The 26,788-nt window shown below is 36.4% G+C and overlaps 1 protein-coding gene across 5 annotated transcripts in view; it reads left to right on the top strand.

Moving 5' to 3' along the window:
* The window catches only part of SCP2 (sterol carrier protein 2), a 201,899-nt gene that overhangs the window by 40,558 nt on the left and 134,553 nt on the right, over window positions 1-26,788 (top strand). For all 5 annotated transcript variants that reach the window (XM_044945007.1, XM_006063802.4, XM_025288718.3 and 2 more), the window contains 5 exons: window positions 1,521-1,584; window positions 7,365-7,451; window positions 10,966-11,116; window positions 12,219-12,366; window positions 19,703-19,810. In XM_044945007.1, coding sequence (XP_044800942.1) covers window positions 1,521-1,584; window positions 7,365-7,451; window positions 10,966-11,116; window positions 12,219-12,366; window positions 19,703-19,810 — 558 coding nt within the window. The remainder of the gene's footprint in view (window positions 1-1,520; window positions 1,585-7,364; window positions 7,452-10,965; window positions 11,117-12,218; window positions 12,367-19,702; window positions 19,811-26,788) is intronic.

Genomic DNA, 26,788 nt, shown 5'->3' with positions numbered 1-26,788 from the left:
CTTTTCTCTAAGTTACTGCATTGATCAGTGCCTTTCGTTGATCAGCGATTCTGTGTTCTGTTGGCTCTTTAAATCCTCTTATGATGTGGTCAGTTAAGTTGGAAAATGCTTCATACTTTAACTCCCTTTTGGACAGTCATAATACACATGCAATGGTAAAGGCTCTGAATGTTTTGCCATAAATTAGTTTAACTTTATTTAAGCACGTGTTACATAAACTTGACAGAAGAACCTGTATATTTTTAATAACACCCCCAAACCCCTGAAAACCAAAAGGAAACAAAGCTCACTTTATAGTATTTCCTTATCTTGTCCCAAAAGATGATCTTAAAGATTTGTCCATTGTTGGGACTTCCCTGGTGGTCCACCTGGCTAAGACTTCATGTTCCCAATGCTGGGGGGCCTGGGTTCAATCCCTGTTCAGGGAACTAGATCCTGCATGCTGCAACTGAAAGATCCCACATGCTGCAACTAAGACCTGGCACAGCCAGATAAGCGAAAAGTAAAATAAATACTAAAAAAGAAACTTCAGTTATTAAAAAAAAGATTTTGTCTTTTTTATCTAGATGCTATGTTTCATTTGATCTACTAGCCAATATGAAAAAGATATTATTAATAATTGATATGGCTTGTTCTTAGTGAACCCATACCATCTGTTTCTGGAGCACTCACTAGTGTTACTGGTATGAAATAACCAGTGTGGTCTCTGCCTTCTTCCATTTTTATTAGAATTGAGAGAATATTCGCTTAATTATATGTGTCATTTCTGCTCTGAGGATTACCCTCTTTGATAGAGAGAAAACAGAAATGGGAACTCTCCACGTTATCATGCTGTCTATGAACATAATATTATCAACTCCAGTCAGTGGACTTTTTCCTTCCTTGGTCTTTCTGCTCCAATGGAGGATTCAAAATCTATTTTATTCTTTCGTCTCCTTAAAAATAGTAAAAAAGATTTTTGCAGATCATGCTTCAGTAGCATGCTTGCTTTTGTTTTCTCATAGCAATCTCTAAACTTTCTGTTAATTTGAAAAGCACACACTTTTTCATTAGACTGTAACTTTTCTGTAGGCCCTCCTGCCTTATTATAAGGAAAAAGAAGATCAGGCCCTGGAAGTTATGAATTGTAAAATTCACTTTGTCCAGGGGATTGGGATCTTTTGGCATTGGGATTGAACTTCTTGAAGAATTGCTGGCAGCGCTTTCCTGCCTTAGAACCATTGCGGCCCTAAGCTGTATTTTCTGGTTTTTGAAACTAGACCCTAGTTGTATGAAGTAGAATAGGCCAGTTTGAACTATTTTCGTATCATATGATTATTAGTTGATTCAATCCATTAAATATACCCATTTAATTATAAAGAAATGTGTATCTGAAGGGTCAGTGTTGAAGTTTTCAATACTAATATCTGCGCATGGGAACATGTGGAAATATTTGGCAGGATACTGAGTTCCATTGCAACATTTGTTAATAAGCAGCAGGAAGACATTAACTTGCTAATAGAAGTTTGCTTTCTCTACAGGAACAACACTTGAACACTTTGCAAAAATTGGATGGAAAAATCATAAACATTCAGTTAATAACCCGTAAGTATTTCAGAGACGAGAAGTAGTGAAAATCTGGGTTATTCGCTTATGTAATATGCAGCTTTATAGTTGAAAAGCAAATGCAAGAACTCAAAGATGTTATTAATAACTTTAAACTTTTTTCCTTAGGAAAAGCTTGTGCCCAAGTAAACTTTTGACTACTTTTCAATTTAGATTTTGGTCTGTTTATATTTTTGTTGTTGTTGTTTAGTATTTGGGATGCCATTTGAGTTTAGTGGCTCTTTTAAGAAAGAATGTGAATGGCTTATGTTAAAAGATGTAATTTGTCATTGGTTCCAACCCTAGTAAATGGAATTTATTACAATAATTTTAATTGGAAATAACCAGGCCCCATTTTAGAACATTCTTTAAAACGTTTCCTAGTTTGTTTTGATCAATTAGAATGTTTGTAAAACATGTGTTGGTGGTTTTAATGACTTTATATTACATTATTTGTGTTTTAATCATGTTAGTTTCATTAACTCTTACTCTGGTAGAATAATATTGTGATTTGTATAGTAAAATATAGTCTGAAGTAAAATTACATTATATGTATTACTGATAATTAATCTTTGAATCCCTAATACCTAGTGAAATGTGTGGCTCATGGCAATATACTTAAAGGTTCCTAAATAAAATAGGTTCATTGGGAATTGAATTAGTGCCATACCACTGGAGTCTCTACAAAAGCAATGCCACTAGGCAATAAAAGAATAGTGGCTAATTTTATTAAATGCCAACTCTGTGTCACTGTGCTGCGTACTTTTATGTATATTTTCATTTAATCCTCTCAAGGACCCTATAAGGTAGTTGTTTTTATTTTTATTTTATAGATGATGAAAATGAGGCTTACTGAAATTAGGCACCTTGTTCAGTATCATCCTAAATAGAGGCAAAACAATGTTTATATTTTTCCTTCTGGACTATAAACTTCTTGAGAACAAGAGTCATCTCTTATCTTTATGTTCTTAATGTTTAGTGCAGAGTCTGGAACATAATAGGTGCTCGGTAAATTGTTTCTGAACTATTAAATTTTACCATGTTTAATAAACATAAAACTATGATAAGGGAGATTTTATATCACAGTGGATCATTACCACCTATGTCTAATACTTCATGCTACTTCTCATTCATGTTCTTCTCATTCTTCTGATTTTAAATTGATGTTTGAATTCAAGGCATACCTAACTAACAAATAATATCCAATCCCATGCCCTAAATCTAAGGGTATTTTGTGAAATAAAGGGTATTGTGGAAGCTTTGGTTACTTCCCTTGCTTATCTAATAAAATGGAAATTCCTTCATTTAAGATAACAAGCCTGTTATAATTTGGCCCCATTCTACTTTATTGGTCTTATTTCCTTCTTCCCTGATTATTCTCAATCTCTCCCTTCACCAGATAACTTGGTATTTCCTAAGTGTACTATGTAGTGCTTATTTCTGTGTTTTTAGTTATGTGTTAGCTCTCCCTGGAATGTCTTTCTGTCTTTCTTTTGTTTGATGAATATCTACTTATTCATCAAGTCCCATTCTAAGTATCATTGCTTCTCCTAATACTTTCTTAGAACTTCCTGGTCATAATTATTTTTTCTTATAAGCTTCATTGTACCATCTGTATACCTCTATTATAACATATCACACTGTATCTTATTTATAAATCTTTTTCTCTGATGATGATGGTTCTTGAGCAGAGATTATATCTCTGTATCTTTTTTGTATCTTTTGTACCCATTAGGGTATTGGAACATAGTATATGCTCAACAAACTTTGCTGTTACTGAAAAGCAGTTAGGATGAGCTGTCTTAAGCTCATAAATATGATCTAGAATTGACTTCTTTGTCCTCAGAATCTGGAGAACCATTAAAAGTCCTTGTCACTTCCCAAAACAGGTAAGGAACTGTACCAACATATTGAGGAATTGACGGTACTGTAGTTCCTGGCTTTGAGGCTCCAAAGCTCAGCTCTGGACTTTCCCCAGAGAAGCAAAGCTTCTAAGTCTTGCTGCTACTGCTGCTGCTAAGTCACTTCAGTCGTGTCCGACTCTGTGTGACCCCATAGACAGCAGCCCACCAGGCTCCCCCGTCCCTGGGATTCTCCAGGCAAGAACACTGGAGTGGGTTGCCATTGCCTTCTCCAATGCATGAAAGTGAAAAGTGAAAGTGAAGTTGCTCAGTCGTGTCCGACTCTTAGCGACCCCATGGACTACAGCCCACCAGGCTCCTCCGTCCATGGGATTTTCCAGGTAACAGTACTGGAGTGGAGTGCCATCGCCTTCTCCATTCCAAGTCTTTCTTTTACTTAATTCCTTGCCTAACCAGGCACTCATTTATCCACTCATTACAGCATTCTTCTAAAGGAATTTCATTCACTCAGCTAATATGTATTCAGTAGCTTGCTATATGTAAGACACTCATTAAGCTGCTAGTGATATAGCAGTGAGCAAGAAGGATAAGTTCCATGTCCTCATGGATCCTCTGCTATGTATTATAAGTCCTCAATTCTGTTGAATAGGCCAATATTATCTCTGAATTTCAGCTTCTTCATTTAGAACTCATTGAAACAGCCCAAGAATAGCCTTCTATTTAAGTTGCTAACTTCTTATACTAGATTTTGCTTGGCTAGTGAAGAAAGATAATTCTGTGTTTGCTAATAAGTCATTAGAAATACCTTGTAATGTATTTCTAAGAAGGCTAAGAATTATTCTCGAGTGCTTCCTCACAAATTATAAGAACACCTAAAGGCAGTGAGAATCTGTGATCAGTAAATAATAGGATTAGGGGTAGCTTCTGCCACTTGAGCCTTCAGACCTGTGTCTATAATTCTCTCCTAGTTGTCTTCACTTAGATGTCCCATAGGTGCCTCAGAGTCAACATGTCCATGCAGAATTTCCCATTTCCCCTCCACAGTGTTTTTCCTTCAGCATTTTTCCTCTTGGTGAATCACATCAACATATATCCAGTGATTTAAGGTAGAAAACTAGAAGTCATCCTTGGCTTTCCCTTCTTCCTCACTGTCCCATATGAAATGCAGATGAGCAGGGATGAATGGTTGCCTGGAGAATCCCAGGGACGGGGGAGCCTCGTGGGCTGCCGACCCTGGGGTCGCACAGAGTCGGACACGACTGAAGCAACTTAGCAGCAGCAGCAGCAGCAGCAAGGATGAATGGAATCCTAGTGATTCTGTCTCTTTACTATCTCTTGAATTCATTGGTTCACTTCATCTTTCACTACTAATTTCCTATTTTAAACCCTTGTCATTTCTTGCCTTAGTTATTGCCCTAATCTCTTCATTGATTTACCTGCTTTTGGTAATGTCTTTTAACTGTCTCTTTCTATTACACAGCCTTCTTATTGAAATACAAATCTGGTCATGTCACTCCCCAGCTTAATCTCCTTTATAAGTTCTTCATTGTTTTCAGTATCAAATGGAAACGCTATATACTGGACTTTCATGATCTGATCCTGTTCATGTCTCCTGCCCCGGGTACTGACCTTTTTGCCAGGAATTCTCTGTCTTCCACTTCCTCTTATTTGCAGCCTTGGAAAGGAAGCCCTTTTGGTATCTGGGTTTGATGCATATCCTGTTGCTCCCATGGCACCTTGTATAACATTTCTATCATGGCATTTATCATACTAGAATGGTGTTTTTATTGCTGTGGGTTCAGACTAAGTTCCTTGAGAATAGGGGCTGTGTCCATATCCCCATCATCTAGTACAGGATCTGGGTTAAATAAAGTCCTTTTTTAAAAGTTGGTGATGGACAAAGTTGACTTTAGAAGCAAAGGTATAGATAGTAGTGTGCAGATCTGAGTTACATGGGCTTTGTTTCTAAACACTGGAATTGCTTGTTAACTTTCACAACAGTTGGATTTTGCTTTTGGAAACTCCCCTACTGTGTCTATTTGTTTTTGCCAGAGCAATTTCTGAAACCATTTTATTATATTGTTAGATGCACCAAACAGGGTAAAAATGAGTTTCTTCTTTGCAGTGATCAAAAAAGGAAATGTGTTTTAAAAAATGTAGACATTTTATTAAAGACTCTGTACATTTATTTAGGAACTCTGTTAGCCTTTATTAAATGTAGTTGTATAATGTCATTACCACAAAAGTTGGCTGAATTGCAAGTCATTTAGTTTTACTTTTAAGGAACTAGTGTTTTTATAATTTTCCAACTGGTCTGACACCAGCTGGATGTATTGCAATTTAATTCTGATACTAACCACTTGGAGTTAATACACACACATGAATTAAGGCTTCACAAGACTGCCTTCATGTTAGATGGCAGTCTGAGCAGGGCCCCCAGGCCACCTGCCCTTTTAACCAAGTGACTATTAATTCAGGGATTCCCATGATCCTCTCATGTTTGGTAATTTCAGTAGAATGACTCACAGAACCTAGAAAAGTACTGTGAAGTAAAAGTCTCTCACTCGTGTTTGACTCTTTGTGACTCCATGGACTGTATAGTGGGTAGCCTTTCCCTTCTCCAGGGGATCTTCCCAGCCCAGGGATCAAACCCAGGTCTCCCGCATTGCGGGCGGATTCTTTACCCACTGAGCCACAAGGGAAGCCCAAGGGAACCCAGGGATTGAACCCAGGTCTCTCACATTGTAGGCAGATTCTTTACCAGCTGAGCCACAAGGGAAGCCAGAAGGGAAGAAGAGTACTGTATGTACTTACAATTAGAGTATTATCATAAAGGGGTTTCCCTGCTAGCTCAGCTGGTAAAGAATCCGCCTTCAGTGCAGGAGATGCCGATTTGATTCCTGGGTCGGGAAGATCCCCTGGAGAAGGGATAAGCTACCCACTCCAGTATTCTTGGGCTTCCCTCGTGGCTCAGCTGGTAAAGAATCCGCCTGCAGTGAGGAAGACCTGGGTTTGATCCCTGGGTTGCAGGAGGGAAAGGCCACCCACTCCAGTATTCTGGCCTGGAGAATTTCATGGACTGTATAGTCCGTGGCATCGCAAAGAGTTGGACATGACCGAACGACTTTCACTTCACTTCACTTCACAACTGAGGAACAGTCAAAAGAAGAGTCACATAAGGTGAGGTCTGGAAAGGTTCCTAGTGCAGAGCTTCCATGCCCTCTTCCTGTGGTGTCGCACATCACCGTCCTGGTATGTGGAGGTACTCACCAACCAGAGGGCTTCACCAAGCTTCAGTGTCCAGAGTTTTCATTTGTTGTTCAGTCGCTGTCATGTCTTATTCTTTGTGACCCCATGGACTGCAGCAATCCAAGCTTCCCTGTCCATCCCAGTCATGTCCATTGAGTTTTCATTGGGGTTTCATTATGTAGGCATACTCCATTAAATCTTGGCCACTTGATTGAACTTGATCTCTAACTGTCCCTTTTTTGCCTAGGGGTCACACTGGCTCAAAAGTCCAAATCCTGTGTTGGCATGGGTGGTCTTTCTGGTGACCAGGCCCTTGCCTCACCCCTTCCTTATCCACCAGCTAACAAGGGGACCCATGGAAGTCACCTAATTAGCATAACAAACACACTCCTGTTACTTAGGAAATTCCAAGGGTTTCAAAATTTCCATGCCAGAAATCCAGGACAAAAATTAGACACAATTTTTATTATATAATGTGGTATTTTAGAGTTAGGAATTTAAAAAATTAATTCAAATTACTTATTTAGAAATGGTTGATGAAAGCATGTCTTTTGTTTTTGAAAATAATATTTCCATATTAATCTCTCTTTAACTTCTAAACCAGAACATCTTCAACAAAAATTGAAATTGCTACCCCACATTCTGTAACTATTTATTTTATATATTTAGGTATTCCCAGTTCCAAAAGGAGTACAGCTTAGATGAAGTGATGACGTCTCGAAAAATTTTTGACTTTTTGACAGTCTTACAATGTTGGTAAGAAAAACACATTTTAATATTTAATAGAAGTACTATCCCTTCTCCCCGACTCCCACCCCTTGGGTAAACCTTAGGCTCTGTATCTGGGTATATCTATGTCTGTATGTGCTTTTATAGAACTCCTGTGTATAGAACTCCTAAGTATAGTCCTTACACTGGAGTGAGCACCCTTACTTTCTGTTTTTGTCTAGAGACAGGCTGTCTTTTCTCTTTGAATATTATATATTTTACTTCCTTCTCTCATGCCTTCCACCTACTCTGTTCTAATAGTGTTTATTCATTTAAATGCAACTTGGGACCATGGAAACCAAAGATTTTTCCCTTGATCATTTCATTTCCTCTGTTGTATATTTCTACTGTAGGAAATTTTACTCAATTATAGTAACTAAGAATAAAGGTAAAACAAGAAAAAAATTGTAGCTCTAATAATGATAGCAGCCCCATCTTGAAAATTGCTTGATGTTATCTGTCTCCTAGAAAACTGAATTAATATTGCATAGCTCCTACCTGTGTTTAATAATCACCTGGATGTGTCCTGGAGATCCTGGCTGGGATGCAAATGAACAAGTGGTGTTCGTTTTGATCTGTTGCAGTATAAAGATCTGCCCATTTTTAAAGTACAACTCAACTCAGAGAGGGCTTCCCTGATAGCTCAGTTAGTAAAGAATCCACATGCAATGCAGGAGACCCCGGTTCAATTCCTGGGTCGGGAAGTTCTGCTGGAGAAGGGATAGGCTACCCACTCCAGTATTCTTGGGCTTCCCTTGTGGCTCAGCGGGTAAAGAATCGGCCTGCAATGTGGGAGACCTGGGTTCGATCCCTGGGTTGGGAAGATCCCCTGAAGAAGGGAAAGGCTACCCACTCCAATATTCTGGCCTGGAGAATTCCTTGGACTGAACAGTCCATGGGGTCCCAAAGAGTTGGACATGACTGAGTGACTTTCACTTTCACTTTCAACTCAGAGAAAGCTTCTTGTATTTGCTACCTTCTTTCACAGCCTGCTGTAAGGAGAAGGCCTATTTTGAGATCAGTTCAGTTCAGTCGCTCAGTCATGTCCTACTCTTTGCAACCCCGTGGACTGCAGCACGCCAGGCTTCCCTGTCCATCACCAACTTCCAGAACTTACTAAAACTCATTTCCATCGAGTTGGTGATGCCATCCAACTATCTCATCCTCTGTCGTCCCCTTCTCCTCCCACCTTCAATCTTTCCCAGCATCAGGGTCTTTTCCAATGAGTCAGTTCTTCACATTAGGTGGCCAAAGTATTTGGAGTTTCAGCTTCAGCATCATTCCTTCCAATGAATATTCAGGACTGATTTCCTTTACAATTGACTGGTTTTATCTCCTTTCAGTCCAAGGGACTCTCAAGAGTCTTCTCCAACACCACAATTCAAAAGCATCAATTCTTCGGCATTCAGCTTCCTTTATAGTCCAATTTTCACATCTGCACATGACTATTGGAAAAACCATAGCTTTGACTAGATGGATTTGTTGGCAATATGCTTTTTTTTTAATATGCTGTCTAGGTGGACTTCCCTGGTGGCTCAGACGGTTAAGCGTCTGTCTACAATGTGGGAGACCCAGGTTCGATCCCTGGGTTGGGAAGTTCCCTGGAGAAGGAAATGGCAATCCACTCCAGTACTATTGCCTGGAAAATCCCATGGACAGAGGAGTCTGGTAGGCTAAGTCCATGGGGTTGCAAAGAGTCAGACATGACTGAGCGATCTTCACTGTAATCATTGCTGTCTAGGTTGGTCATAGCTTTTCTTCCAAGAAGCAAGTGCCTTTTAATTTCATGGCTGTAGTCACCATCTGCAGTGATTTTGGAGCCTAAGAAAATAAAGTCTGTCACTGTTTCCATTGTTTCCCCATCTATTTGCCATGAAGTGATGGGACTGGATGCCATGATCCTCGTTTTTTGAATGTTGAGTTTCAAGCCAGCTTTTTCACTCTCCTCTTTCACTTTCATCAAGAGGCTCTTTAGTTCCTCTTTGCTTTCTGCCATAAGGGTGGTGTCATCTGCATATCTGAGGTTATTGATATTTCTCCTGGCAATCTTGATTCCTGCTTGTGTTTCATCTAGCCTAGTGTTTCTCATGATGTACTCTGCATATAAATTAAATAAGCAGGATGACAATATACAGCCTTGATGTACTCCTTCCAATTTGGAGCCAGTGTGTTGTTCCATGTCCAGTTCTAACTGTTGCTTCTTGACCTGCTTACAGATTTCTCAGGAGGCGGGTCAGGTGGTCTGGTATTCCCCTTTCTTGAAGAATTTTTCACAGTCTGTTGTGATCCACACAGTAAATGGCTTGGCTTAGTCAATAAAACAGAAGTAGATGTTTTTTTCTGAAACTCTTGCTTTATCAATGATCCAGCGGAGGTTGGCAATTTGATCTCTGGTTCCTCTGCCTTTTCTAAATTCAGCTTGAACATCTGGAAGTTCATGGTTCACGTATTGCTGAAGCCTGGCTTGGAGAATCTTGAGCATTATTTTGCTAGTGTGTGAGATGTGTGCAATTGTGTGGTAGTTTGGGCATTCTTTGGTATTGCCTTTCTTTGGGATTGAAATGAAAACTGTCCTTTTCCAGTTCTGTGGCCACTCATGAGTTTTCCAAATTTGCTGGTATAGTGAGTGCAGCACTTTCACAGCATCATCTTTTAGGATTGAAATAGCTCAGTTGGAATTCCATCACCTCCACTAGTTTTGTTCGTAGTAATGCTTCCTAAGGCCCACTTGACTTCACATTCCGGGATGTCTGGCTCTAGGTGAGTGACCACACCATCGTGATTATCTTGGTCGTGAAGATCTTTTTTGTATAGTTCTTCTGTGTATTCTTGCCACCTCTTCTTAATATTATCTGCTTTTGTTAGGTCCATACCATTTCTGTCCTTTATTGTGCCCATCTTTGCATGAAATGTTCCCTTGGTATCTCTGATTTTCTTGAAGAGATCTCTAGTGTTTCCCATTCTATTATTTTCCTCTATTTCTTTGCACCGATCACTGAGGAAGGCTTTCTTAACTTTCCTTAAGCAGATCACAAAAGTCTTAACCAAACCATGGATTTTCTGGTATCTCCTATTCCATCGTTTCTCATTTTTCAAAAGGATTTCAGGACTGATTATTTGAGAGAGAACAAAGTTGGAGCTAGTTAGGCCTAGAGTAAAATCTTTATTGTATTAGCTTAGAAATAACATTGTGGACTCCTCAGAAGTCACCAGAAAATACCTTGTGTGTCTGCAAAGGCAAACCTGGAATTCTTTGCAATAAGAACTTTTGGGGAGAGACCCATAGAGTCTAAGCAGTGATTGGCAGCCTTTAAATTCTTGCTAGAGGTTCAATCTTCAGATGGGACGCATGTGTAATTTTTAACTACGGGTATTACTAGGACAGTCCAGTGACCAGCAAGCATCCTCTCCCTGCCTGTCTTTCCACATTGTAAGAACTCCTAGTCTGAAATCCTAGGATTGAAGTGAACAGGATATCAGTAACCATTTTACCTCCTCTTAGTCCCACTTCAGATGGTGCTGCCGCAGCAATTTTGGCTAGTGAAGCATTTGTACAGAAGCATAACCTGAAACCCAAAGCTGTGGAAATTTTGGCTCAAGAGATGGTGACTGATATGCCAAGCTCATTTGAAGGAAAAAGCGTTATTAAAATGGTGTGTCTCAGGTTCTGTTTTATTAATCAGTTGAGGGATTTCTTTTTAAAAGTTTAAAGTGACATCATATCATCAGCTCTGAAAGTTTATTTACTTGAAAACAATTGGTCTAGAAAATTTAGTATTGTAACCCATCATTTAAGAATCTAAGGGAAAATCACTTATGAGAACATATGGACTTCTAACTAACTAGTGTTCTATTTTAAAAAATTTTGGAATGATTAAATATGCCCAGAACTCCAGTCTTATAGAATTAAAAAAAAAAAAAACACAAAAAGCAAGGATGTTTTGAGGAACTTTTTGACCCTTAGCACTTTAAAAATTCTGACTGCAGATTGAGTACAAAATGGAGGAAGTAAAAAAAAAGAGAATTCTGAGCCAGAACTCTAGGTTGAATATTTGAAGATACATACATATATACATATAAAAATATGCATTATGTACACACATATATGTAAGTAAGCATATGGTTTACATTAGAGTTTATAAAATGACTTTATAATAATTCTTTGAATTTTAAAATGTTTCTATAAGTTCCCCAAGATAGGGTATGGTAGAGGTAGAACTTAGGTTTTTCCAATTGCAGTACATTTTCCATTATATCACAATTTTATTGCTTGGAAAAGAGTTGAGTTTGCATGTTAAAGGGTGTTAAAAGCATGAATATTGGAAAAATGATTTGAATCCTACATGATCTTCTGCTGATAAAAGAAGATTATTTACTTTCATGTAGAAATTCACCCATATTTTTCAGTGAATCATAATAGTCTCTTGATAAATCTCTTCAATCTACCATAACTGTATATTGTGGTTTAACAGAGTTTTGTAACAGCACTGGATATGGCATGAGGAATTATAAATCCTTTTTATATATCTGATTTAAAATTCTATTCTTTATAGTACAGAATTTAATGTGTATGTCCATTGTCTCTCCTGGATATTTTATTTGGACTTTCTGTATAATATAGAATTAACTGAGATTTCAACATTTATGGACAATCCTTAACTGTAAAGGTTATACATATATTAATCTTTTATAATCCTTACATGAAAGTCCCAGTTTTGATACCTTTAATTTATTTATATATGATTTTGGTTTTAGGTTGGTTTTGATATGAGTAAAGAAGCTGCCAGAAGGTGCTATGAGAAATCTGGCTTGAGACCAAGTGATATTGACGTAATAGAACTTCACGATTGCTTTTCTACCAATGAACTTATTACTTACGAAGCACTGGGACTGTGTCCAGAAGGTAATGTCTCTGATGAGGTGCAGATTAACTTACTACGTTTCACTGAGAAAATTTCACTTTCATCATTGAAACAAAATAATTCACTAATTGCTTTCCCTTCTATGTTGGCTCTGCCACACTGTGCTAAGTGAATGTAAGCTGTCTTAATGCTGGACTTTAAGAATTGTAGTTTTGGACAGTACCAAACGAGATGACAGAATATATAAATGATTTAATTTATGTAAATCAAGGGTACTTGTAATACACTGTTAAGTAAAAAAAAAAAAGATAGAAAAATCACTTATGTAATTATAGGTATTTCAGATGTGTTTGAACAAAGACCTGCAGAAGGGAAAATGAGAAGACTAGTTGGTGGAATCTGGAGATTTTTTTTCTGTTTGTTTCTAAAGTGGTTGTACCATTTTCCACTACTAACAGTATGTGAGATTTTACTTGCTTCATGTTCTTATCAACAGTTGATGTGATCAGTTTTTAAAATTTGAACCATTCAAGAGACTATATACTGATGTTTTAATTTTCATTTTAATTTGCTTATCCCTGATTACTAATGATGTTGAGCATCTTTTCTTGTGTTTGTTGATATTTCATGTATCTTTTGTGAAGTGTTTGTTCAGATCTTTTGCCTTTTGATTATTGGGTTAGTTTTCTTCTTTATTATGTTGTAAAATTTATATATATTCTGGATACAAGTAATGTGTCCGATATATGTGGGCTGTGAACTTTTTCTCCCAGTCTGTGGCTTGTCTATTGTTTTATTTTTTATTTTTGGCTGTTCTAGGTCTTTATTACTGCATTCGCTGTCTTTTTGTTTTATTAATGATGTCTCTTGCAGGACAAATTTAAAAAGTTTTGATTATCAGTTACATATATTTTAATCAATTTTTAAAGATTTATTTATTTTTTAATGGAAAGATAGTTGCTTTATAGAATTTTATTGTTTTCTGTCAAACATCAACATGAATCAGCCATATGTGTACATATATCCCCTCCCTCTTGAACCTCCCTCCCATCTCCCTCCTCATCCCACCCCTCTAGGTTGATACAGAGCCCCTATTTGAGTTCCCTGAGACATATAGCAAATTCTCATGGGCTATCTATTTTACATATGGTAAGGTAAGTTTCCATGTTACTCTCTCCATGCATCTCACCCTCTCCTCCCCTCTCCCTGTGTTCATAAATCTGTTGTCTATGTCTGTTTCTCCATTGCTGCCTTGCAAATAAATTCAATGGTACCATCTTTCTAGATTCCACATATATGCGTTATTATATGATATTTATCTTTCTATTTCTGAATTACTTCACTCTGTATAATAGGCTCTAGGTTCATCCACCAATAAGAGCTGACTCAAATGCATTCCTTTTTATGGCTGAGTAATATTCCATTGTGTATCTGTTGATGGACATCTAGGCTGCCTCTGTGTTCTAGTTATAATAAATAGTGCTGCAGTGAACATTGGGTACCTGTGTCTCTTTAAATTTTGATTTCCTCTGGGTATATGCTTAGGAGTGGGATTTCTGGATCATATGGTGGTTTTATTCCTAGTTTTTTAAGGAATCTCCATACCATCTTCCAAAGTGACTGTATCAGTTTATATTCCCACCAACAGTGCAAGAGGGTTCCCTTTTCTCCACACCCTCTCCAGCATTTATTGTTTGTAGAGTTTTTGATGATGGCCATTCTGTCTGGTGTGAGGTGATACCCCATTGTAGTTTTGATTTGCATTTCTCAAATAATGAGCCATGTTGAGCATCTTTTCATGTGTTTGTTACCATCTGTATGTCTTCTTTGGAGAAATGTCTGTTTAGGTCTTTCCCTACTTTTTGATTAGGTTGTTTGTTTTCCTGGTATTGAGTTGTATGAGCTGCTTATATATTTTGAAAATTAATCCTTTGTCAGTTGTTTCATTTGCTATTATTTTCTCCCATTCTGAGAGTTGTCTTTTTATCTTGTTTATAGTTTCCTTTGTTGTGCAAAAGCTTTTAAGTTTAATTAGGTCTCACTTGTTTACTTTTGTTTTTATTTCCATTACTCTAGGAGGTGGGTCATAGAGGATTTTGCTTTGATTTATGTCATCAAGTGTTCTGCTCATGTTTTCCTCTTAAGAGTTTTATAGTTTCTTGTCTTACATTCAGGTCTTTAATCCATTTTGAGTTTATCTTTGTGTATGGTGTTAGAAGTGCTCTAATTTCATTCTTTTACACGTAGCTGTCCAGTTTTTCCAGCACCATTTATTGAAGAGGCTGTCTTTGCCCCATTGTATATTCTTGCCTCCTTTTTAAAAAATAAGGTACTTACAGGTGCATGGGTTTATTTCTGGGCTTTCTGTTTTGTTCCATTGGTCTATATTTCCATTCTTGTGCCAGTACCATACTGTCTTGATGACTGTAGCTTTGTAGTATAATCTGAAGTCAGGAAGGTTGATTCCTCCAGCTCCATTCTTCTTTCTCAAGATTGCTTTGGCTATTTGGGATCTTTTGTGTTTTCATATGAATTGTGAAATATTTTGTTCTAGTTCTTTGAAAAATGCCATTGGTAATTTGATAGGGATTGCATTGAATCTGTAGATTGCGTTTGGTAGTATAGTCATTTTCACAAGATTGTAGTCATTTTCACAAGATTGATTCTTCCTACCCAGGAACGTGGAAATCTCTCCATCTGTTTATGTCATCTTTGATTTCTTTCATCAGTGTCTTATAATTTTCTGTGTATAGCTCTTTTGTCTCCTTAGGTAGGTTTATTCCTAGATATTTTATTCTTTTGTTGCAATGGTGAATGGGATTGATTCCTTAATTTCTCTTTCTTATTTTTCATTGTTAGTATATGGGAATGCAAGTAATTTCTGTGTATTGATTTTGTATCCTGTGACTTTGCTAAATTCACTTTAATCAATTTTTTAATGGTTCAGGCTTTTTATATTCTAAGAAACTCGTCTACCCCAAGATTGTAAAGATTATCTTCTGTTTTTATTCTAGGGTTTCTATAGTTTTCAATTTTACTTTGAAGTATATGATCTATTTTGAGTCAGTTCTTATGTTTGGTATAAGATAAAGGTTGATACTGTTCTTTTTATTCCTATACTCAACCATTTATTGGAATGACTTTTCTCTCCATTGAATTGCTTTGGCAGCTTTGTCAAAAATTGCCATATACATGAAGATCCATTTTTAGATTCTATCTTCTGTTCCATTGATCTCCATGTCTATCTTTCACCAATATAAAATTATTTTTGGCTACTATGTTTATTCTACTCTACTGTATTAGATGGGATAAGTTCTCCACCTTTGTTCTTTTTAGAAATCATTTTGCATGTTTTAGGTCCTTTGCATTACCATGTACATATCAGAATTAATTTGTCAATTTCTATAAAGTAAAAAGCTTGCTGGAATTTTCATTGTGATTTTATTGAGTCTTGCATCTGTGATTTTATTGAGTCTTCCCATCACTTCATGGCAAATAGATGGGAAACAATGGAAACAATGGATTTTCTTGGGTTTCAAAATCACTGTAGATGGTGACTGCAGCCATGAATTTAAAATATCCTTGCTCCTTGGAAGAAAAGCTATGACCAACCTAGGCAGCATATTAAAAAGCAGAGATATTACTTTGCTGACAAAGGTCTGTCTAGTCAAAGCTATGGTTTTTCCAGTAGTCATATATGGATGTGAGAGCTGGACAATAAAAAAGGCTGAGTGCCAAAGAAATGATGCTTTTGAACTGTGGTGTTGGAGAAGACTCTTGAGAGTCCCTTGGACTGCAAGGAGATCCAACCAGTCAATCCTAAAGGAGATCAGTCCTGAATATTCATTAAAAGGACTGATGCTGAAGGTCTAATACCTTGATCACCTCATGCGAAGAACTGACTCATTGGAAAAGACCTTGATGCTGGGGAAGATTGAAGGCAGGAGAATAAGGGGACAACAGAGGATGAGATGGCTAGATGGCATATCTGACTTGATGGGCATGAATTTGAGCAAGCTCTGGGAGTTGGTGATAGACAGGGAAGCCTGGCATTCTGCAGTCCACAGGGTCATAAAAAGTCAGACACGACTGAGTGACTGTACTGAACTGAGCTAGATTCATTTAGAGAGAGTTGTCATCTTAACAGTGTTAACTCTTCTAAGCCATTATATGTATATATCTCCTTTAGCTTGTAACAGGATGCTTCTTGTTTTCAGTATAGGTCTTTTGTTAGGTTTATTCCTTGGAATAAAAATTCCAATGATTTTTGGTGTAATTTTAACTGTTATTTCCCAATATTTGCTAGTATGAAACAATGCAATTGATTTAAAAAAAGGTTGAAAACTGTGACTTTGCTAAATCCATTTATTCTAATAGTTATTTTCCAGATTATGACTGATTTTTCTATGTAAAAAATCATGCCATTTGCCAATGACAGTTTTACATCTTCCTTTCTGATATTTTTATTTTTTCTTACCTTATTGCAATGACTGTGAGCTTTAGTATCATATTGAATAGAAGTAGTGAAAGTGGTCATCATTACCTTGGTCCTGATCTCAGGGGATACAATTTAATCTTTCACCATTATGTATGTTAGACACAGTTTTGTTTTGTTTGTTTTTGTTTTTGGCTGTTGTTGATGCCATTTATCATGTTGAGAAAGTTACCTACTGTTCTTAGTTTGCTGAGTTTTTTTTTTTAAATCATGAAGGGGTGTTGGATTTAAAAAATTCTTCTACATCTATTAAAATGATCATATGGGTTTTTTTCCTTTATTTTGTTGACATGAATTACATTGATTGATTTCAAATGTTAAATTAACCTTGTGTTTCTGGGATTAATTTTACTTGGTCATATTATTTAACCTTTTAATATATTGTTAGATTCAGTTTACTAGCATTTTGTGAATAATATTTGCTTATATATTCATAAAGTATATTTATCTATAGTTTTCTTTTCCTAGTTGTTTTATGCTGATCTCTGAAAATAAATTGAGTAGTGGTCGCTCATTCTGTATTTTCTAAAATTGTTTGTATAAATTAATGTTAGTTCTTCTTTGACTATTTCATAGAATTTACTGGTATAATCAAGTAGTTTAAAGTTTTCTTTGGCAGTATGTTTTCAACAAATTAATATTTATTAATAGAGACAGGCATATTTATATTTTTTGTTTCTTCCTGTGTCTATTAATTTTGGCAAGATACCTTTTTTCAAAAAAGTTGTTTATTTCATTTAAGTAGTCAGATTTGTCAGCTGAAGTTGTTCAGAGTGTTCTGTTTTTATTCTTTTAATTTCTATAGAATCCATGGTTACTTTTTTTAATTCCTGATGTTGATGTTTTTTGTTCTTTCTCCTTTTTTTCCTTCATCTGCCTACGTAGAGGTTTATCACTTTTGTTGAGCTTTAGCAAGATTTGGCTTTTGACTTTGTTGTTGTCTTTTTTCCCCCTCTATTTCACTGATCTCTGCTTTTCATTATTTCCCTCCTTTAATTTACTTTGACTTTTTTTTTTTAAGTTTCTTATGACAGATGATTTATTTTAGATCTTTCTCCATTTCTAATGTAGTATGTAAAGCTATATGTTTTTCTCTGAGCAGTATGTTAGCTGCATTCCACAGATATTTTACAAAATTTATTTATTTATTTTAATTGGAGGCTAATTGGAGTACAATATTGTAGTGGTTTTTGCCATACATTGATATGAATTAACCATGGGTATACATGTGTCCCCCATCCTGAACCCCTTCCACCTCCCTCCGCATCCCATCCCTCAGGGTCTCCCAATGCCCCAGCCCTGAGCTCCCTGTCTCATGCATTGAACCTGGACTGGCAATCCATTTCACATATAGTAATATACATGTTTCAGTGCGTTTCTCTCAAATCATCACACCCTCGCCTTCTCCCACAGAATCCAAAAGTCTGTTCTTTACATCTGTGTCTCTTTTGCTGTCTCGCATATAGGGTCATCATTACCATCTTTCTAACTTGCACATATATGCGTTAATATACTGTATTGGTGTTTTTCTTTCTGACTTACTTCACTTTGTATAATAGGCTCCAGTTTCATCCACCTCATTAGAACTGATTCAAATGCTTTCTTTTTAATAGCTGAGTAATAGTCCATCCAGCTAAAAAGCCTCTTGATAAAAGTGAAAGAGGAGAGTGAAAAAGTTGGCTTAAAGCTCAACATTCAGAAAACTAAGATCATGGCATCTGGTCCCATCACTTCATGGGAAACAGATGGGGAAACAGTGGAAACAGTGTCAGACTTTATTTTTTGGGGCTCCAAAATCACTGCATCATTGCAGCCATGAAATTAAAAGACACTTACTCCTTGGAAGGAAAGTTATGACCAACCTAGATAGCATATTCAAAAGCAGAGACATTACTTTGCCAACAAAGGTTCGTCTAGTCAAGGCTATGGTTTTTCCTGTGGTCATGTATGGATGTGAGAGTTGGACTGTGAAGAAGGCTGAGCGCCGAAGAATTGATGCTTTTGAACTGTGGTGTTGGAGAAGACTGAGAGTCCCTTGGGACTGCAAGGAGATCCAACCAGTCCATTCTGAAGATCAGCCCTGGGATTTCTTTGGAAGGACTGATGCTAAAGCTGAAACTCCAATACTTTGGCCACCTCATGCGAAGAGTTGACTCATTGGAAAAGACTCTGATGCTGGGAGGGATTGGGGGCAGGAGGAGAAGGGGACGACAGAGGATGAGATGGCTGGATGGCATCACTGACTCGATGGACTTGAGTCTGGGTGAACTCCGGGAGTTGGTGATGGACAGGGAGGCCTGGCGTGCTGTGATTCATGGGGTTGCAAAGAGTCGGACATGACTGAGCGACTGAACTGAACTGAACTGAACTGATGCTTAACAGTGTTTTCATGCTTAACAGTGTTTTCAGACATTTTATTTCATGAAAGTGCTCTTTTTTTCTCTCTCTCTCTCCCCTCTCCCCACTGTTGTTTACTAAGAATATTTCTATACCATGTAATGTACAGTTGAAAATGGAAATGAATACATTTTGGCAAAATTATGAATTTTTAAACCTAGTATTATTTTATTGTATCTATTTCAATGTTTTTCTTATGATTCTCTGAATCTCTGTTATATTAAGAGCAATTTTGGAAGCAGAGAGCTCTTAGGAACTAATAGGAGCTTTGTTTCATGCAGGAAATGTTCTGAAAATATAAGCCTTTATTACCCAATATTTATTACCTCACTTTTAGAAGTGTGCATGTCAATTTGATGTTAGTTTGAGCCATCAAGAAATGTTTGGTCCAAGAAATTCTTGGCTATCCATAAGTTAAAAAAAAAAAATATCATTTATCCCAATGTTATTTTTTACATTTATGAATATTATTTTTCCTTCTGTAGGTCAAGGTGGAAAACTGGTTGAAAGAGGAGATAATACTTATGGAGGAAAGTGGGTCATAAATCCTAGTGGCGGATTAATTTCAAAGGGGCACCCACTTGGAGCTACAGGTAATGATACACATAGATTTCATAATTTTTAAATCATTTTTGGCATAAGTGTGAATGATTTGGTCATTGATTTAAGTGAATAATTTTATTCTCTGATTTTGGTATGCAGTGTTTTAAATGACTATGATATTTTCAATTTTTGTTAAGTATAGTATAGTTCAAAAATCTTGATTAATTGTTGAGAATTTGAATTAGTTGAAACTCTAAGTTCAACAAAAAGCATATTTAAAAGTCTGATTATTCTAAAATAGGTGTACAACTTAATTAACAAGATGTTTCCAAATAGGGATACTGCTAGATCTTCTAGATAGGATCATCTGAAATAAGCACATTATTTACGTATAGTTGCATATGTGGTTGGTGTTGTACAGAAATTTTTTTCTCTTGAGAGAACTGGTTTAATAGTTATAAGAATTTTACTGTGGCTCTACTACTAACTGGCCATGTGACTCTTCTGATTAATTTTCAATTGTTAATGATTAGTCAGTCACTCTGACTCTTAGTTTCCTTAATTGTGAAATGAAGAAACTGTACAAAGTGGTTTCCAAAATAGCTTAGCACTAAAATTCTGAGATTTATTTTATGAAGACAGGTAAGTTTTGTATTTTTTTGATATTGTCTTATGTATTAAGTAAAATTGTATAAATTATCAGAAATTCCAAAATAGAGAAGAATTAGAATTTATAGTGTATGTATTTCAGCAATTAATTTTGATTTATTTCTATTTATCACTCAAATTAGGTAATCTTATAAACTAGTAACAAAAATGAGTGTACACTGATAGAGTGTAAGAGAGAAATAGGTAGACAGGCACATAGAATTGTAGTATAATATGCCACTTACTCTTTGTTTTCTATTCTGTCTGTTCTTTGCTTCTTTTCTCTCTTTCATACTATCTTGTTATTAACTGAATATTTTTTAGTATTTTATTTTCTCTCTTCTATTGAATTGTTTCCTTTTCTCATTTTTTTAGTGTTTGCTCTAGGATTTACAACATGCATCTTTAATTTACCATGGTCTACCTTCAAATAATATCATAAAATTTCACTTATAGAAATTTTTCTAACAGCATATTTCCATATACCCTGATACACTGCGCTATTATTATCATACATTTACTTCTGAGTGTATTATAAACCCCACACTATACTATTACTATTATTATTGCTTTAAATAGTTTAATATGTTTAAAATATCTTTAAAAGTAATCTAAAAACGAGGTGAACGAGAGTGATATTACTAAGAGTGGCAGAATAACAATATCTGAAAATACTCTCTGTTACAAAATTACCAAGAACACTTGCAAAAATTGTCAAGATCAACTTTTCCAGCTGATTTATTAACCAAAGGCTTACAACAATCTGGAGCAACATTTATTAAAAAGAAGTCAACAGCCCTATCTCTGTAAGAACAGCAAGCTTTGTGGCACTTTTTATTTGCTCTGATATCAGTCCTTTTCTCCAGCTCCATGGTACCCTTGCAAACAAGAGCCTGTAGTCATGGTGAAAACTAGCAGATTACCCAGCACTGGAGAAGTCAAAATTGAGTTGAAGTTCTTTCAAAGCCCCATACTTAGAGGCTTGTCATTATTTGACCTGTCTGGAAGTTCTCTGGTAAACCATTCTCAAAAAGCTTGCCTTTGTTTAACCCAAAGAGAACATGCCCAATGCAAACAGTGTTTTCCTCAGAGTGATTTGTCAAAAACAATCAGCAAAAACTGTTTAACAACGTAGTTGCTGAAGATGTCAAAAACAGATGGAGCAAACAACAAATTAAACACCCCCACCCCCCAAAAAAACTTAAAAGGAAAAGCTGGTAAATGAGTTGTCCATTTTGTTGTTGTTCAGTTGCGTCCAGCTTTTTGTGACCCCATGGACTGCAGCATGCCAGGCTTCCCTGTACTTCACTCTCTCTTGGAGTTTGCTCAGACTCATTTCCATTGACTCAATGATGCCATCCAACCATCTCATCTTCTGTTGCCCCCTTCTCTTCATGCCCTCAATCTTTCCCAGCATCAGGATCTTTTCCAGTGAGTCAGCACTTGGCATCAGGTGGCCAAAGTATTGGAACCTCAGATTCAGCATCAGTCCTTTTAATGAATATTCATGATTGACTTCCTTTATGATTGATTGGTTTGATCTCCTTGCAGTCCAAGGGACTCTCAAGACTCTTCTCCAGTACCATAGTTTGAAACCATAAATTCTTTGGCACTCAGCCTTCTTTATCATCCCATTCTCACATCCATACATGATTACTAGAAAAACCATAGCTTTGACTCTACAGACCTTTGTTGGCAAAGTGATGTCTCTACATTTTTTTAACTTATTTTTTTATTGAAGGATAATTGCTTTACAGAATTTTGTTGTTTTCTGTCAAACTTCAAGACAAATCAGCCATAGGTATACATATATCCCCTCCCTATTGAACCTCCCTCCCATATCCCTCCCCATCTCACCCCTCTAGGTTGATATAGAGCCCCTGTTTGAGTTTCCTGAGCTATACAGCAAATTCCCATTGGCTATCTTTTTTACATATGGTAATGTAAGTTTCCATGTTACTCTTTCCATATATCTCACCCTCTCCTCCCCTCTCTCATGTCCATAAGTCTATTCTCTATGTCTTTTTCTCCATTGCTGCCCTGTAAATAAATTCTTCAGTACCATTTTTCTAGGTTCTGTATATCTGTGTTAGAATCTAGTATTTATCTTTCTCTTTCTGACTCACTTCACTCTGTATAATAGGTTCTGGGTTCATCCACCTCATCAGAATTGACTCAAATGCATTCCTTTTTATGGCTGAGTAATATTGCATTGTGTATATCTACCACAACTTCTTTATCCATTCATCTGTTGATTGAAATCTAGGTTGCTTCCATGTTCTAGCTATTGTCAATAGTGCTGCAATAAACAATGGGATAGATGTGTCTTTTTCAACCCTGGTTTCCTCAGGGTATATGCCTAGGAGTGGGATTACTGGGTCATATGGTGGGTTTTATTCCTAGTTTTTTAAGGAATCTTCATACCGTCTTCCATAGTGACTATATCAATTTACATTCCTACCAACAGTGCAAGAGGGTTCCCTTTTCTCCACACCTTCTCCAGCATTTATTGTTTGTAGGCTTTTTCATGATGGCCATTCTGACTCATGTGAGGTAACATCTCATTGTGGTTTTGATTTGCACTTCTTGAATAATGAGCGATGTTGAGCATCTTTTATGTGTTTGTTAGCCATCTGTATGTCTTCTTTGGAGAAATGTCTGTTTAGGTCTTTTCCCCACCTTTTGATTAGGTTGTTTGTTTTCCTGGTATTGAGTTGTATGAGCTGCTTGTATATTTTGAAAATTACTCCTTTGTCCGTTGTTTCATTTGCTGTTATTTTCTCCCATTCCAAAGGTTGTCTTTTCATCTTGCTTATAGTTTCCTTTGCTGTGCAAAAGCTTTTGAGTTTAAGCAGGTCCCATTTGTTTACTTTTGTTTTTATTTCCATTACTGTAGGAGGTGGGTCATAGAGGATCTTGCTTTGATTTATGTCGAGTGTTCTGCCTACGTTTTCCTCTAAGGGTTTTATAGTTTCTGTTCTTACATTTAGGTCTTTAATCCATTTTGAGTTTATCTTTGTGTATGGTGTTAGGAAGTGTTCTAATTTCATTCTTTCACATGTAGCTGTCCAGTTTTCCCAGCACCATTTATTGAAGAGGCTGTCTTTGCCCCATTGTATATTCTTGCCTCCTTTGTGAAACATAAGGTACCCATAAATTCATGGGTTTACTTCTGGGCTTTCTATTTTGTTCTTTTGGTCTATATTTCTGTTTTTGTGCCAGTACCATACTGTCTTAATGACTGTAGCTTTGTAGTATAATCTGAAGTCAGGAAGGTTGATTCCTTGAGCTCCGTTCTTCTTTCTCAAGATTGCTTTGGCTATTTGGGATCTTTTGTGTTTCCATATGAATTGTGAAATTTTTTGTTCTAGTTGTGTGAAAAATGCATTGGTAATTTGATAGGGATCACATTGAATCTGTAGATTGTGTTTGGTAGTATAGTCATTTTCACAATATTGATTCTTCCTACCCAGGAACGTGGAAATCTCTCCACCTGTTTATGTCATCTTTGATTTCTTTCATCAGTGTCTTATAATTTTCTGTGTACAGTTCTTTTGTCTCCTTAGGTAAGTTTATTCCTAGATATGTAATTTTTTTGTTTAAATGGTGAATGGGATTGATACATTAATTTCTTTCTGATTTTTCATTGTTAGTATATAGAAATGCAAGTGATTTCTGTGTATTGATTGTGTATCCTGCAACTTTTATAAATTCATTGATTAGCTCTAGTAATTTTCTGATACTATCTTTAGGGTTTTCTATGTACAGTATCATGTCATCTGCAAACGGAGAGCTTTACTTCTTTTCCGATCTGGATTCCTTTTATTTGTTTTTATTCTCTGATTGCTGTAGCTAGGACTTCCAGAACTATGTTGAATAAAAGTGAACACCCTTGTTTTGTTCCTGATCTTAGGGGGAATGCTTTCAGTCTCACCATTGAGAATAATGTTTGCTGTAGGCTTATCATATATATCTTCCCTGGTGGCTCAAATGGTAAAGCATCTGCCTACAATGCAGGAGACCTGGGTTCGATCCCTGGGTTGGGGAGATCCTCTGGAGATGGAAATGGCAACCCACGCCAGTACTCTTGTCTGGAAAATCCCATGGATGGAGGAGCATGGTAGGCTACAGTCCATGGGGCCGCAAAGAGTAGGACATGACTGAGCGACTTGCTTTCACTTTTCACTTTATCATATATAGCCTTTAATATGTTGAGGTAGGTTCCTTCTATGCCCATTTTTTGAAGAGTTTTAATCATAAATGGGTGCTGAATTTTGTCAAAGGCTTTTTCTGTATCTATTGAGATGATCATATGGTTTGTATCTTTCAATTTGTTAATATGGTGTATCACACTGATTGATTTGGGTATATTGAAGAATCCTTGCATTCCTGGAATAAACCGAACTTGATCATGGTGTATGAGCTTTTTGATGTGTTGCTGAATTCTATTTGCTAAAATTTTGTTGAGGATTTTTGTATCTATGTTCATCAGTGATATTGGCCTGAGTTTGCTTTTTTTGTATTGTCTTTGGTTTGGTATCAGGGTGATGGTGGCCTCGTAGAATCAGTTTGGAAGTGTTCCTTCCTCTGTAATTTTTTGAAGAGTTTTAGAAGGATAGCCATTAGCTCTTCTCTAAATGTTTAATAGATTTCTCCTCTGAAGCCATCTGGTCCTGGGCTTTTGTTTTTTGGGAGATTTTTGATCACATCTTCAATTTCCAGGCTTGTAATTGGGTTGTTCATAATTTCTGTTTTTTTCTGGTTCAGTCTTGGAAGATTGAACTTTTCTAAGAATCTGTCCATTTCTTCCAGGTTATCCATTTTATTGCCATATAGTTGTTCATAATAGTCTCTTATAATCCTTTGTATTTCTGCATTGTCTGTTGTAACCTCTCCTTTTTCATTTGTAATTTTTTTGATTCGATTCTTCTCTTTTTTCTTGATGAGTCTGGCTAAAGGTTTGTCAATTTTGTTTATCTTCTCAAAGAACCAGGTTTTAGTTCTATTACTCTTTACTATTGTTTCTTTCATTTCTTTTTCATTTATTTCTGCTTGGATCTTTATGATTTCTTTCCTTCTACTTATTTATTTATTTATTTTTGTTTTTCTTTTTCCAGTTGTTTTAGTTGTCAAGTTATGCTATTTGATGCTTTTCTTTTTTCTTGAGGTAGGATTGAATTGCTATAAACTTCCCTCCTAGAACTGCTTTTGCTGCATCCCATAGGTTTTGAGTAGTTGTGTTTTCATTGTCATTTGTTCCTAGAAATTTTTTGATTTCCCTTTTAATTTCTTCAGTAACCTGTTGATTACTTAGAAACGTGTTGTTTAATCTCCACATGTTTGTGTTTCTTACAGTTTTTTTCTTGTAATTGATATCTAGTCTCATAGTATTGTGGTCAGAGAAGATGCTTGATATGATTTCAATTTTGTTAACTTTACTGAGGTTTGATTTGTGACCCAAGATGTGGTCTATCCTGAAGAATGTTCCATATGCACTTGAGAAGAAGGTATATTCTTCTGCATTTGGATGGAATGTCCTGAAGAAATCAGTGAGATCCATCTCATCTAATGTATCATTTAAGACTTGTGTTTCCTTATTAATTTTCTGTTTTGATGATCTGTCCATTGGTGTGAGTGGGGTGTTAAAGTCTCCTATTATTGTATTACTGTCAATTTCTCCTTTTCTGTCTGTTAGTGTTTGTCTTATGTATTGAGATGCTCCTGTGTTGGGTGCATAGATATTTACAATTGTTATGTCTTCCTCTTGGATTGATCCCTTTGTCATTATGTAGTTTCCTTCCTTATCTCTTGTGATCTTCTTTATTTTAAGGTCTATTTTGTCTGATATGAGGATTGCTACTTCAGCTTTCTTTTGCTTCCCATTTGCATGGAATATATTTTTCCATCCTCTCAATTTCAGTCTGCACATGTCTTGAGGTCTAAAGTGGGTTTCTTGTAGACAGCATATATACAGGTCTTGTTTTTGTATACATTCAGCCAGTCTGTGTCTTTTGGTTGGAGTATTTAATGTATTTATATTTAAGGATTTAAAGTAATTATTGATATATATGTTCCTATTGCCATTTTCTTAATTGTTTGGGGTTTATTTTATAGATCTTTTTTCTTCTCTTGTATTTCTTGACTATATAAGTCCATTTAACATTTGGTGTAAAGCTGGTTTGGTGGTACTGAATTCTCTTAACCTTTGCTTGTCTGAAAAGCTTTTGATTTCTCCATCAATTTTGAATGAGATCCTTGCTGGGTACAGTAATCTTGGTTGTAGATTTTTCCCGTTCAGTACTTTACATATATCCTGCCATTCCTGCCAGAGCCTGCAGAGTTTCTCCTGAAAGATCAGCTGTTAAGCGTATGGGGTTTCC

This window comes from Bubalus bubalis, chromosome 6, assembly GCF_019923935.1.
Source record: "Bubalus bubalis isolate 160015118507 breed Murrah chromosome 6, NDDB_SH_1, whole genome shotgun sequence".
Lineage (NCBI taxonomy): Eukaryota > Metazoa > Chordata > Mammalia > Artiodactyla > Bovidae > Bubalus > Bubalus bubalis.
Note: the sequence above shows the minus strand (reverse complement) of the source record. Positions and strands in the feature narration are given on the sequence as shown.